Source organism: Mustelus asterias, chromosome 20, assembly GCF_964213995.1.
Source record: "Mustelus asterias chromosome 20, sMusAst1.hap1.1, whole genome shotgun sequence".
NCBI lineage: Eukaryota > Metazoa > Chordata > Chondrichthyes > Carcharhiniformes > Triakidae > Mustelus > Mustelus asterias.
This window is the reverse complement of record NC_135820.1, coordinates 53,893,147-53,907,866: the sequence shown is the minus strand read 5'-3', so window position 1 is coordinate 53,907,866 and position 14,720 is coordinate 53,893,147. Positions and strand designations below refer to the sequence as shown.

The 14,720-nt window shown below is 41.7% G+C and overlaps 1 protein-coding gene across 10 annotated transcripts in view; it reads left to right on the top strand.

Moving 5' to 3' along the window:
• The window catches only part of LOC144508538 (uncharacterized), a 33,970-nt gene that overhangs the window by 6,906 nt on the left and 12,344 nt on the right, over positions 1-14,720 (top strand). For all 10 annotated transcript variants that reach the window (XM_078236557.1, XM_078236552.1, XM_078236553.1 and 7 more), the window contains exons 2-7: positions 3,198-3,346; positions 5,192-5,357; positions 6,948-7,043; positions 10,116-10,349; positions 10,450-10,472; positions 10,557-10,681. In XM_078236557.1, coding sequence (XP_078092683.1) covers positions 3,198-3,346; positions 5,192-5,357; positions 6,948-7,043; positions 10,116-10,349; positions 10,450-10,472; positions 10,557-10,681 — 793 coding nt within the window. The remainder of the gene's footprint in view (positions 1-3,197; positions 3,347-5,191; positions 5,358-6,947; positions 7,044-10,115; positions 10,350-10,449; positions 10,473-10,556; positions 10,682-14,720) is intronic.

The following is a 14,720-nucleotide window of genomic DNA, read 5'->3' as shown; positions in this document are numbered from 1 at the left end:
TAGAGGCTGGAGAATAACAGGGGGTAGTTCCACCTGCACATTATGAGGTTCCAGGTAAACTGGGGGCCTGTGGACATTGAAGGTGGGACTTTCGAATTTGGTCCTGAAGTACAGGTGTAGCAGCACCATTTTTGATCCCAGAACAATGGAGTTGTGCAAAAGCAATAAGATTGGTTTTATCTGGGCGGGGTATGAGGCAATGTGGGAGGACCATGAAACTGGGCCATGGGTCTCCTTCTTGGGAGGCACACTCACTTGTTGGCACTGCTACAATGAACAGGATCCAGTTCAGTCACAAAGGAGAGAGATCTCATTACCCAGGAAGTAATTGAAAGCCAATCATTTCATTCAGCATTGATAAAGGGATAAATAGAACTCCATAGCCTTGCATCAAAGTCTCAACATTGACAGAGTATAAAGGTGGAATAGAGCCTTGGTGAGTGAAAGCAATAATGAAGGGGGCACAAACGCAATTTTCTGCCATCCGTGAGCACTAGGCATGGGTTAACAATGGAGAATCCCAGCTGTCAGACGCTGCTAACGCCAATGGAAAACCCTCCAGGTTTCCCACTACATGGGCAGGAGAATTGTGACTACTTAATTGAAATTCAGTCCCAATATCACAGATTGCCATACAAAGTTCCTGTACACCAAGAAACAAAGATGGGGGCTGGAGATCATCAAGGGTCTATGGCTACCCAACTATCAAGGTAGGTTTCCACAGAATCACTTCTGTGGAATGCACTTCCACTGCATAGTCGCATCCTCTTTGAGTAATAGGACAAAGGTAGACAAATGGAGTTGGGTCACAAATCAGCCAAGATTTAATGGTGGAGCATATTCAAGGAGCTAAATGACAATTCCTGCTCCTAATCCTGATATAGCCTGGGATAATAATAGTGTAATGGACAGAAAGGAGGAAGCGTTTCTGGTGTGTTCAGGAGAATTACTTTTGATCAGTATGTTTCCAGCCCACTAAAAAAGGAAGCATTGTTGGATCTGGTTCAGGGGAATTAAGTGGGTCAAGTGAATCAGTCAAGGAGATTCAGGGAACAGTGACCATAGTATCATAAGGTTTAGATTAGTCTTGGAAAAGAACAAGGAGCTATAGAATATAAAACTACTAGATCAAGGAAGGCCAATCTCATTGGGTTGATAATGGATATGTCCCAGGTAATTTGAAATCAAAGATTGATAGGCAAAACTTTTAGCAGAATAATGGGCTTCCTTCAAAGAAGAGATAATACGGGTGCAGTCGCAATACGTTATTACAAATTGGGGAGGTAGGGCAACCAAAGGCAGAGCTCCTTGGTTGACAGAAAAGATAAAATGAAGCAAAAGGGGCGTTGACAGATATCAGGTTGATAATACACAAGTGCAAACTAGGCTGAATATTGAAAGTTCAGAAGAGAAGTGAAAAATGATATCAGAGAAACAAAGAGTATGAGAAGCGATTGGCAACCAACAAAAAAGGGAATTCCAATAGTCTTCTATAGGCATTTAATAGCGAAGTGATGGTAAGAGGAGTGGAGGGGAGGCAGAGGTCATGGCTGAGGTTCTAAATGAATAATTTGCAACTGCCTCTACCATGGAAGAAGACGCTGCCTAGTCATAGTGAAAGAGGAGGCAGATGAGATTCTGGATGGGCTAAAAATGGATAAAGGTGAATTATTAGAGAGGTTGACTTTTCTTAAAGTTGATGGGCAGATTTTTACAGCTTCGCTCATCCAGAAACCGTAAAATCCCTCCCGAGGTCAATGGACCTTCCCGTTGTCCGCCTCTCGTCCGCTCCGATTCCCATGACAGGCAGGGCGGTAAAATTCCGGCCGATATGTCACCAGTCCCGGGTGGAACACATTCCATGGTTATCGAGAAAGTGTAGCGGATTATGACTAGCTGAGCTTTTTTTTAGAGAACTGGCAGAAGCCAACAGACTGAATTGCCTCCTTCTGTGCTGTAACAATGCTATGATCCTAAGTCCCAATGCCCATAAGAAAATAAAGATTTTGTTCCCAACTGTAGCACCAGAGATTCAGTCAGTATTCCATCATTATATAGGTAAGATTGTACAGATATCTCTCCCAACTTTACTGCAAGGTAGCAGGTGACTGAACACTAGTGAGACACCAGACATAGTGACATCTTTTTTTTAAGAGGCATGACTTGATGTATGAGCATAATGTATGGAATGATAGTCTGAACTCATTACATTCAGGCTACTTTGTGGTTCTAATTCAGTCTGCTGGTCATTCTTTGCTATCACTGAACACTGAACATTGACTCATTAATGGAAAAGTTTTAAAAGAGAACCTATACCATCAAAACATCAATGTTCATTATAACATTACAGTCATAGAGGTTTACAGCATAGAAACAGGCCCTTTGGCCTGATTAGGAGCAGCTTGTCCATGCTGCTCAATTTTTACCATTAAGTTAGTCCCAATTGCCTGCGTTTGGCCCATATCCCTCTGTATCCATCTTGCCCATAAAGTTAAAGTTTATTTATTAGTCACAGATAAGGCTTACATTAATGCTGCAATGAAGTTACTTGAAATTCCCCTAGTTGCCACTCTCTGGCGCCTGTTCGGGTCAATGCACCTAACCAGAATGTCTTTCAGACTGTGGGAGGAAACCGGAGCACCCGGAGGAAACCCACGCAGACACAGGGAGAACGTACAAACTCCACACCGACAGGGAGAACGTACAAACTCCACACCGACAGTGACCCAAACCGGGAATTGAACCCAGGTCCCTGGCGCTGTGAGGCAGTAGTGCTAAGCACTGTGCCACCATGCCGCCCCATATAACTGTCTAAATGCTTCTTAAAAGACAAAATTGTACCCACCTCTACTACTACCTCTGGCAGCTCGTTCCAGACAGTCACCACCCTCCGTGTGAAAAAATTGTCCCTCTGGACCTTTTTGTATCGTTCCCCTCTCACCTTAAATCTATGCCCTCTAGTTTTAGACTCCTCTATCTTTGGGACAAGATGTTGACTATCCAAGTCATCGTGTGTCATTTGCATTTGACATGCAAATGTAAATGCAGGTTTGTAAAGCATTAATTCAGTCCCAGCAATGCTGTATCCAACTTTTTCTGTTGTGTGCTGTTTTATTCTGTTTCTGTTTTTGGATATCAGAGCTGGATGTGCAAATACCAGTCTGTGTAATCTAAACTGGATTTTCCTTTGTGGATAGTCTCGGGGCACAGCTGGAGTTTCAGGGGGTCGATTCCGGTGTCCATCCTGTCGCCATGAGGTTATCCTGGACAGACATGGAGTTTATGGACTGCAGCGAAATTTGTTGGTGGAAAATATTATCGACATTTACAAACAAGAATCTTCAAGGTAAGAATTTTGTTACATGCCAGTGAAAAAAAAGAAAAACTGTGTATATTTTTGGTAGAATTTTATCATCAAGGATTGCATTAAAAAGTTTAATAGGGATAAGATAATTAAACTACTTGGAATAATATCCATGGAGGATTCTTTCTTAATCTGAAGCAGCTGTTAGTCAACGGTTGAAGAATTGTTCAAGAGCATAAAAGGCAAAAACATATAGTTCAAAGTAAAATTGGGTCATGAAACTGGCTGACATGTGCAAAGATGATTTGTATACAGTGTATATAATGTCATGTTGAATTGACCCATAATTTTCATACCATTAGCTGTTAAGAACTACAATGCTTTGTATGTATTAAAATATATTCAGAAAAAAATCTTGGACAGACATGAATGTCAGTGACAAATTCTGTGAGGGACATTGTGTCATAATCGATAAAGAACAATGGGTATTAATGAAAAATTAACACCGTTTAACATCTTTTTAAGAATCATTTCATGGGATGTGGGCATGGCTGGCTGTGTCAGCACTTATTGCCCAACCCTGATTGCCCTTGCGATGGAGTGGTGAGCTGCCTTCTCGAATCACTGCAGCCTCTGTGGTGTAGCTAGACATACAATGCTGTTAGGGATGGAGTTCCAGGATTGTGAGTGACTTGGAGGGAACCTCCAGGTGGTGGTGTTCTGATCTGTCTGCTGCCCCTGTCCTTCTAGATGGCAGTAGTCGTGGGTTTGGAAGCTGCTGCCTAAGGAGCCTTGGTGAGTTTTGCAGAGCATGGTACACACTGGCTGCCACTATGCATCTGTGGTGGAGGGAGGGAATGGTTGTGGAAGGGGTACCAATCAAACGGGTTGCTTAGTCCTGGATGACGTCGAACTTCTTGCGTGTTGTTGAAGATGCATTCATCCAGGCAAGTGCAGAGATTTCCATCACACTCCTGATTAGTGCTTTGAAGATGTTGGATGGGCTTTGAGGAGTCAGGGGATGACACAATCTGCAGGATTCCTTGCCCCTTGCCTGTTCTTGTAGCCACAGTATTTATATGGCTAGTCCAATACACTTTCTGGTCAATAGGGATATTGATAGTGGGAATTCAGTGATGGTAAAGCCATTGAATGTCAAGCAGTGATGGTTAACTCCTCTCTTGTTGGAGATGGTCATTGCCGGGGCATTTGTGTGGCATAAATGATACTTGACACTTGTCAGTCCAGGCCTGGATATTGTCCAGGTCTTGTTGTATTTGGACATGGACTGCTTTCATATCAGAGGAGTCATGAATGGTGCTGAACAATGTGCAGTCATCAACGAACATCCCCACTTCAGTCCTTATGATAGAAGGAAGGTCATTGATGAAGCAGCTGAAGATGATTGGGCCTCAGGACACTGTCCAGCGAAATTCCTGCAGTGATGTCCTGGAACTGAAATGATTGACCTCTGACCAGCAAAACCATCTCCCTTTGTGCTAGGTATGACTCCAAAGAACTGAGAGTTTTCCCCCTGATTCTCATTGACTCCAGTTTTGCTAGGACTCCTTAATACCACACTCAATCAAAGGCTGCCTTGGTACAAAGGGCAATCACTCTCACCTCACCTCACCTCTGGAATTCAGCTATTTTTGTCCATGTTTGAACCAAGTCTGTAATGAGTTTAGAAGCTGGGTGACCCTGGTGGAACCAAAACTGAATGTCAGTGAGTAAGTGAAATATATATTTTACGTACCTTTAATCTTAGACAATAAAACTGAAGCCTTATGTTTAAATACATTTTGGTGTATCCTGTTTATGCATTTTGTGACTGACCGGTCAAGGCATGCAATAAATAATTCAGCAATTTTCATACGATCAATCTAGATCTACTGCAAAGCCTGAACAACCGACCTGTGAAGAGCACGATGAGGAAAAGATTAATATATACTGCACTTCGTGTGCAGTACCCACCTGTTCATTGTGCAAAGTATTTGGTGCACACAAGGATTGTAAAGTTGCCCCTCTTCTAACTGTCTACAAGCAACAAAAGGTAGTTACACATTTTAAGCATTTGCTGCTGAGGTGGGGTGACCATAAATCAAGGGACAGCCCCCTCATACTCAAGCCTTACCTCAAGTGTCCTGACTTTCTCTTAACAAGTAGAAAATTGCGCCATATTTTCTACCTCCTGATGGCTATTGCATTTCATTACACTCCCAATGTCGCCAAATGGCTACTGCTCCTGAAACAAAAGTAAGGATCCACATGGGGTAGTGTTGGATTGTTAAATTATTCTAAAATGGAGGAAGACTGTACATGAAGAGTTCACTAGATGTGGCTAAGGAAGTTAAAGATGGTATCAAATTGAAAACAGAAAGGTGTACATAGATTAGTGGGAAGCCAGGGAAAACTTTAGAAACCAGCAAAGGATGATTGAAAAAATACTAAAGAGGTAGAAGTCCTCCTATTTTGGTAGAAAAAATACAAAGGGAAATTATTATCTAAATGGAGGGAAACTTCAAAGTGCTTTGGTGCAGAGGGATCTGGGTGTTCTTGTGCATGAATCGCGGAAAGTTAGTATGCAGGTGCAGCGGGTAATAAGGAAGGTAAATGGAATATAAAAGCAGTGGAATGTTGCTGTTACCTGTGCAAAGCATTAATGCGATCGCACTTAGAATATTGTGTACAGTTTTCATCCCCTTGAGGAGGGATGTAGTGGCATTGGAGGCAGTTCAGAAGAGATTCACTAGGTTGATTCCAGAGATGAGGAGTTTGTCTTACGAAGAGAGATTGGGTAGTTCAGGCCTATACTCCCTGGAGTTTAGAAGAATAAGAGGAGATCTAATTGAGCTGTACAAGATGGTAAGGGGATTGACAAAATAGACGTGGAGAAGATGTTCCCTCTTGTAGGGCAATCTAGAACAAGAGGTCATAGTTTTAGGATAAGGGGTGGCAGATTTAAAACAGAGATGAGGAGAAATTATTCTCTCAAAGGGTTGTGAGCCTGTGGAATTCACTACCCCAGAGCGTGGTGGATGCCGGGACTCTGAGTAAATTTAAGGAAGAAGTGGACAGATTTTTAATTAGTAAGTATTTGAAGGGTTATGGTGAATGGGCAGGAAAGTGGAGTTGAGGCCTAAATGAGATCAACCATGATCATATTAAATGTAAGAGCAGACTCGAGGGGCTGAGTTGCCTACTCCTGTTCTTATGATTCTTGTAAGTTATGAGAGTAAACTTGCAAGAAATATAAAACCAGGCAATAAAAGCTGAAACAAGTATATAAAAAGGAAGTAAAATAGTAAGGATGACACTGGGGAATTAATGATGAGGAACAAGGGAACAGCAGAAACTTTGAACAAGTATTTTATATCTTAGTCTTTGTGGTTCAAGAGACTAAATGGATTCCAAAAATTGGGCCAAGGGCAGGAAGGAACTTCAGATGATTATTATCACTTCCTCTTAATTGAAATGTTTGTATAGCATCGTTCTGATTGGTTGCCATCTCACTTAAATACAAATTATTTTACCAATGTCGGGAAATGTGGTCACCAAATGCTGAGGTCACTGAATATTAAAACACATTTCAAAACTGTTGAATTTAAATGTAAAACTTACTCATGTTGCCTTTGTTTCTCAGTGTGAACTTAATGATGAAGTTGGAGCACTTGTTGCAGCTAACGATGCAACTCAAATATCCATTGCTCATCTGGAGGAAACTAGCAAAAATATTGAGGTAATAACTTACTTAAACCAGGATAGTCCAACCTTCGTGTGTAGGCGTGAAAAGATAAAGTTTGGCACAACATTAAATACGTGTTTTAAAAAAAGAGGTATGACAAGGAAGCAACTTGCCAATGAAAATCAAAGCAACTTTCCCTTCAAAATTGAATGCACCTCAAGTACTCCATTAATCCTGACCGCAACGTAGACAGAGTCTAATCCCAATTGACAGCCCGTGGTTTCACTTCCTCTTTTGCAAACCACTTAAAAAAGTAAAATGTTTACTTATTAGTCACAAGACTTACATTAACACTGCAATGAAGTTACTGTGAAATTCCCCAAGTCGCCATAGTCTGGCGCCTGTTCGGGTCAATGCACCTAACCAGCCTAACTTCAAAGGGAGCCTGAGTGGGGTGAGGGGGGGGTGGGGGGTTGGGGGGGGGGCGGTCAGATCGAATAAACTTCATGCCTGTGTGGTGTGGAGGGAGGATGCCTGTCGTTGCTGAGGCGTTGGTGGTGTTTCCTCAACCCTCAGGGTCCTACACGCCAGGCAGGTGTTATAGTGAGGGCCATTTGACTCAGACTACAAGCCTGCTAATTACATTTCAATATGCATTGATTTGAATACGCATCGGCCCACTCTGGTTGGGACCCAATTGGGGCTATGAGCGCGGCCTGGCAGGGTCGCAGTGAGTTAGGTGATCGGCGTAAAACCCACTTTCCGGCCAACTCCCAATTCTCCAGGCCATCGCGATTCGCAATTGGGGCTCTCTGGCCTAGCCAAGCAACCCAATCTGCTGTTTTATGACTTTACCTTTCTGGCTATTAATCCCTTAAGTCAACATGGACACAGCCTTTTAAGTGTAATAGTCACAAAGCTGCTTTAATTGCATTTAATCCAATTTCTACTTGAATTTTTAAAACCTGAATCTTCTCAGAAATAAAAATGACCTCTAAAATATTACTATGAACCATGAATTAGGTATTTATAACAGTGTGAAGTGGGGATGGGGTTCAAGAGATCTACTGAAGGAATCTATGAGGTCAAAGGAGTGGTCAGGGAGGTAGGGACAGTGGTGGGCCAGAAGAATGGGGCATTTTGTGTCACTGAAATTGGGAGATTAAATCAGAGAGATTTTATTTTTTATTATTCATTCATGAGACAACAAAATGAAAAACAAAGTCCACTGACCACTTTGGTTGCCATTGAGATGATAATGAGCCACCATCTTGATTCACTGCTATCCATGTCAAATGGAACTCCAGGATTTTGACCATGCAGCAACATATTTTGTCATGATTTAGATAGAGACCAATAACTTAAAAAAAAAAGAGATTCAAACTTCCAGTTACTAACTGTAAGAATGGCATGGCAAGAATTCATGTATTAACACTTTTACTGTAACAAATGACTAAAATCACTATTGGCTAAAAACTATTTTATTTTCTTTTTGTAGTCAAATTGTATTTTAAATCACAGAGAGGAACATTCCCATTTATACTTATCACACATCACATTCTGCACAGAATTATAGTCCTTATGGCACCTGCCCATGCTTGCTTCCAGCTTCCAATGGGTTCTTGCATCGCTGTTTGACTGAGTATTAATTCCAATGGGCATATCCATTTGCTTTACTCAGTTTTCAGAGAGTTCCTTAAATCCACTGCCAGCAGTAAAGCCTGTTCCCTTGATTCTTTTTCCCCCAGCCAATGCCAAGTTGAGTCTCCCAGGATTCTTAGCTTGCTGCAGGGAGTCTGTCTCCCTTTTGTATCTGGTTGTGGTAGCTCACAAAACCAAGCATCCTTTCTCCCAGCTAACCACACTGAACTCCTGTCTCTCTGAGGTGGGGGAGGGGTGCCCTCAGACCTCCTGATTGGTGGAGGAGGGAGATCATTGTTTGGTTTAAATATGGCACCCCAATCTCAGTGCAGCTGGGCTTTGCTGGTGTGTTGAGGCCCTGCCCCCCACATGATGGCGTGAAACACAACTACCTGTTTTTTGTGGCAAATGTGGTAAGATCTGGGGAGAAAACTGGCATGTTTATCTCCTGAACCAACACTCTGCCATTTTTAGTAAAATTCCCCCATTAACTTTGCATTCTTGTAGAAATGCTAATTAACTATCCTTGATCCCAAGTCCCTCTCATCTTGAAAGTGAATGGACAGTTTATAGCACAACTGTTTATAACCCAATACCTTCAATACCTTTCTGGCACTTTGGGCGACTCAAAGTCTATTTATTTTAATCTCAGAGACTGATGTAATTGTCTCCAAGTGTAAATTCCTTCACCACCTCCTCAGTAAAACAATTTAAGCCATCCTTTGATCTCGAACAAGCAGAACAGGTCACATGACCTTATCATTTACCCTATACTTAAAGCTACAGTCCCAAAATATGGTAATTGTATTAGCCTCTTAACTGTACCATGTTCCAAGTCAAGAGTGTGACTTGAAGGAGAAAGGGTAAGGATAAAAAGTTGGAGGTAGACAGGGAGTTGATGGTAAACAACATCTGGAAGCGCAGTCAGACATAAACATATCAGACACAGTCATAGCGATAATCCATAACTCTACTGGTTCTCCTTTAACCGATTCCTCCTCCATAGACACCACTGCCCTCTCATCTCTTATCAAATTAAACTATCAGACACATTTCTTCACTTGCACCTATATTTCATCCCTCTCATGTCACCATTGTCATTTGGTCCAGTTGGTGCTATTAAAAGAATTATTACCTTCAATGTAACTCATATTTTGATATATATATGTATGAAAATATGTATCTGCCTGGGTATTAAAAAAACTGTTGAATTATTAGTGAAGCTGGCAATGAACATTCAAACTAAATGGACAATTCATGCATTTGAATTCTGGAATCTACAGTTATGTCACCATATCTCAGCACATCGACCCACTATATTGTTTGGTCAGCCTGTTCTATTGAAATGTCTCAGGAAAGTAATCAACAATGATTTTGAAGCTGCGTTTCCCAGCAGGCCTTAGGTTTACATTTTGACTTTTAACGAGACTACATTAATGTGCATTTCTCTCATTCTACAACAACCTGTTCCATGTTGTTTTCCAGGACAACTGTAGAAGCCAAATAGAAATTATGTGTGAAAAGCTGGATTCCCTAATTGCAATCTTGGAAGCAAAAAAACAAGAGATGATGCACAAAATTGCAAGCGAGCAAGAAGAAAAAATGACCCACTGCAAGTCTCTGATCAAGGCATACTCTGAACGTTTTCAATCCACGTCCAAGCTCATAGAATCCGCACTTCAGTCTCTGGAGGAACCACAAATGGTAGTCTTTCTGCAGGTATTGATATTTTTCTGCATTCTGTTTTCATTATCTCTCTGATTTCCTTGTAGGGACTTTGCTCAGAAAGTTTACAATTTAATTAATTTTTCTTTTGCAGAATGCAAAGATACTGACAGCAAAGTAAGTACAGACACCAGTTTAAAACTTACCAATTGAAGAAGGATCTCTTTTCAATCTAATTAGTAAGACTTCTTCTATAATTAGACTTTCAGAATCGACAAGAGTGTCAGTGATCGAAGATTTGGAGGGCAGTTATGAAAATATGGATCACTACAATGTAGATTTTGAGAAAGAACAGAATCTACTCCAAGCAATCAATTTCCTCAAAGGTAAAGGAGTCTCTCTGCATAAGCTTATTCTTCCCAGAACTTTCTTTCAGTCAGCTGCCATTATTGGCAATTTAAAAAATCATGAGTTTTATTTAAAGTGCTATTAAGCAATGCCCAGAATTTTGCACTTTCCCTTGGTGGGTTTTGAGGCTGGAGAGGGGGTAAAATTTCAAGGATGGAATTCCCTCTGTAATTCTGCCCACTGCGATTGTACGTCGGTGTGGGCAGGGCCACAGAGGGAAAGCCCACCCTTGCCCCAATTATGGCCCTAATGGCCACTTAAGGGCCTTTTCCCACCCAGCCCCAATTTTTAGGCTCGTTGGCAGATGCTAGATCGGGAAGTCAGGAGGGGGAACTAAGTTTGATCTTGAGTGAGGGATGCCTCCATCAGAAGTCCCCTTCTGATGGGGGGGCTTCCCCTTAGAGCCCGGTGATCTCCTGACCCCCCTTGTGACACCCCCTAGCCCCTTGGCCTCTGCCCCTTATCTTTTCTCCAGGTCCTGGCACTTAGTCCCAGGCAGCTAGCTGCAGTGACCCTTCTGGCCACTGCAGTGCTGTTCCTGGAACGATTGGAGAGATGTTGGCCAATCAGGCTGGCTGCTTTCCAAGGTGAGACTTCCTCCTGGTGATGGCAGAAGTCCCACCTTCTGGCAATCGGCGCTCATTAGATCTAAAGCGACATTGGGCCTGCTGTAGTTGGAGGCGATGTGTCATTCACCCCCCCCGCCGCCCCCCCCCCCCCCCACCCCCCACCCCACCCCCAACCCCCAACCATCTGAAAAGTTCTTGCCTATGAATTAATACCAGCAGATCCCCACTGGGGTCTGGATGTTTAGCTGGTAAGATGGAACTGAATTGAACCTTTTCATTCCTTCAAGGCTGCGGGTTAGTTGCTTTTTATTGGACTCTTCTCTGGTCTAGCAAATACTCTGACCAAACACAGCTCCAGAAATCTGCTGTTAATCATCAGCAAAGTGATGGATGATGTCATTGACAGTGCTGTATAGTGATACTTACATAGTAATTGCCTACCCATCAATGTTCAATCTGGGTTCTAGACCTTATTACAGCCTTGGCCCAAACATGGACAAAATAAATGAACTCTAGAAGTATGCTGAGAGTGACTGTCCTTGACGTTACAGCAACATTTGGCCACATGTGGCATCAAAAAGCCTGTAGAGTATTGAAGTAAATGGGACGTTGGTGGACAACTCTTCACTGATTGAAGTCAAACCTAACACATGGAAGAGTGTTGTGATTGTTGGAGGCTAATCAACTCAGTCGCAGGATATCACCCCAGGAGTTTTTCTGTGTCCTAGGCCCAACAAGCTTTCTCTGCTTCATCAATGACCTCTCCTCTGATGAAAGGTCTGAAGAGAGGATGTTCATTGATGATTGCTCAGTGTATTATATCATTCACAACTTATCAGATACCGAAACTGTCAGCAAGACTTTGGACAACATTCCACAGCATTTGCATCACTGAATCCCTCATCATCAACATCCAGGGGGTAACCATTGACCAGAAACTGAACCGATCAACCATATAAGTACTGTGGCTACAAGAGTAGGTCAGGGGCTAGGAATTCTGCAAAAATTAACTCATCTTCCAAAGCCTGTCCATCATCAACATGGCACCAGTTAGGGGATGATGGAATGCTCTCCACTTGTCTGGAGTGCAGCTCCAAAAAACAGTCAAGGAGCTTGACATCAAGCAGGCCTCTTCACTGGCAGTTTGTACACCAATATAAACATTCACTCACTCTGCCATGTGTGCTGTGGCTACAGTGTGTACCATCTGCAAGATGCATTGCAGCAACTCACCATGTCTCATTTGACAGCACCTTCCAAATCCATGACCTCTACCAACTAGAATGATAAGGGCAATAGGCCCTCATCTTAAATCTCATTAATAATAGCTTCTAATATTTTGCCACGGCAAATGTTAAGCAAACTGGCCTGTAATTTCTGACTTTCTTTCTTCCTCTCTTTTTGAATAATAGTTCCATTTGCTATTTGCAATCTAATAGAACCTTTGCCGAATCTAAGGAGTTTTGGAAAATTAAAACCAATGCTTCAACTATCTTACGAGCCATTTCTTTTAAGATCCTAGGATGAAATCCATCAGGACTTGGGCTCTCGTCAGCCCGTATCTCCAACAATTTACTGAATACCACGTTTCTGGTGGTTGTAATTTTCCTGAGTTACTCCCTCCTTCCTTTTCCTGCTGCTTCTGCAATGTTAACTGTATCCTCCATTGTAAAGACTGATGCAAAATATCTGTTCAATTCTTTTGACATTTCCTTGTTTTCCATTATTAATTCTTCAGACTCACTTTCTATCGGACCAATGCTCACTTTTGTAACTCTTTCCTTTTCAAACTATTTATCAAAACTCTTACGATCTGTTTTTATATTTCTGGCTAACTTTCTCTCATACTCTATTTTTCCCCTTCTTATTAATCTTTTTGTCATCTTTTGTTGTTTCTTATATTCTGTCCAATCATCTGACATGCCACCTGTCTTTGCACAATTATATGCTTTTTCTTTAAGTTTGATACTATCTTTAACCTATCTACTTAACTATGGATAGTGGGTCCATCCCTTGGACTTCTTCTAAGTGGTTGGAATGTATCTATTCTGTGTGTTCGGGTACTGATCAGAAACCCCAGGGCATATTATGAAGTCAGACTAGACCCCAACAATTTTCTATTTTGGCATTCGTGTGAGGATAAGGTGTTTCACTGCAGGTGCAATTCTACTACAAACTGGGAAGTTTTTATCAAAACAGACTTTAGTTAACAACACAGTTTAATTATAACAAATGAATTAGCTTAACCTTTAACAATTGAATAATACTTAAACATGATAAGATACAAATCCTAACTGCTAACCTATCACCTCCAATCAAGCAATATTTCTCTAAAAGACTTAAATCTCTCTTTAAAATTAGTTGGCAAAACCCAGGCATACTTGCTTTGACTTGGGTTAATAGCCTTAGGGCTTTAAGAAAACTTCTGGAGATAGAGAGAGAGAATGAGAGCCTCTTCATTTAACAGCTCCAGGCCGAACATCATCTATGAACAGTACTGTTTCTCTGGGTATCCATGTCTGTGCAAGCTGTACAGATTCATTATGATTATCCCAGCTGTTCATTTGGAATAATGGTACAGAATCATCAAACAGTCTTACTTCACGTTGTTTTCCTTTTCTTTTGTAGTACAATGCTTCTGCTCCTCAATTTCCACGTTGAGATCACATGCGTCTGCTGACTGATCTACCTTTTTCTTCTCATAGATGATGAGCTGCTGTTGACAGTCCTGCAGTTTTTGCCCAGTTAATTTCAACAACTCAGGAACAGGCTCCGAGTCAGTCAGCTTTTCCTGCATCTGTCTTTGCATCTACTCAATTTCCATTCACATCATCTTCCAGTAACTGGTTCCCTTTCTCTACTTTCACCAGTTTTGCATTGCACTCATTTGCTTCCATTCATATCTTCATTATTGAATAGTACTCCCATAGACAAAAGAAAAGTACAACGAAGTGAAGTAAGACTGCTTGATGAAACTGTACCCAGTAATTTATTCTAATTTTTGATTACTTCCTCATTGTCCAATCTAATTTGAGGAAAGTCAAATTCAGAATCATCTGGATTTGTTGCTTCACTCTGAGTTGTACCAACTAACATATTGTTCTTCTGCTTGTCTTCCCTAACAAACCAGCGGTGTGCCTCAGGGATCGGTGCTGGGCCCACTGTTATTTGTCATTTATATTAATGATTTTGATGAGAATATAGGGGCATGGTTAGTAAGTTTGCAGATGACACCAAGATTGGTAGCATAGTGGACAGTGAAGAAAGTTATCTCCAATTGCAACGGGATCTTGATCAATTGGGCCAGTGGGCTGACGAATGGCAGATGGAGTTTAATTTAGACAAATGCGAGGTGATGCATTTTGGTAGATTGAACCAGGGCAGGACTTACTCAGTTAATGGTAGGGCATTGGGGAGAGTTACAGAACAAAGAGATCTAGGGGTACAA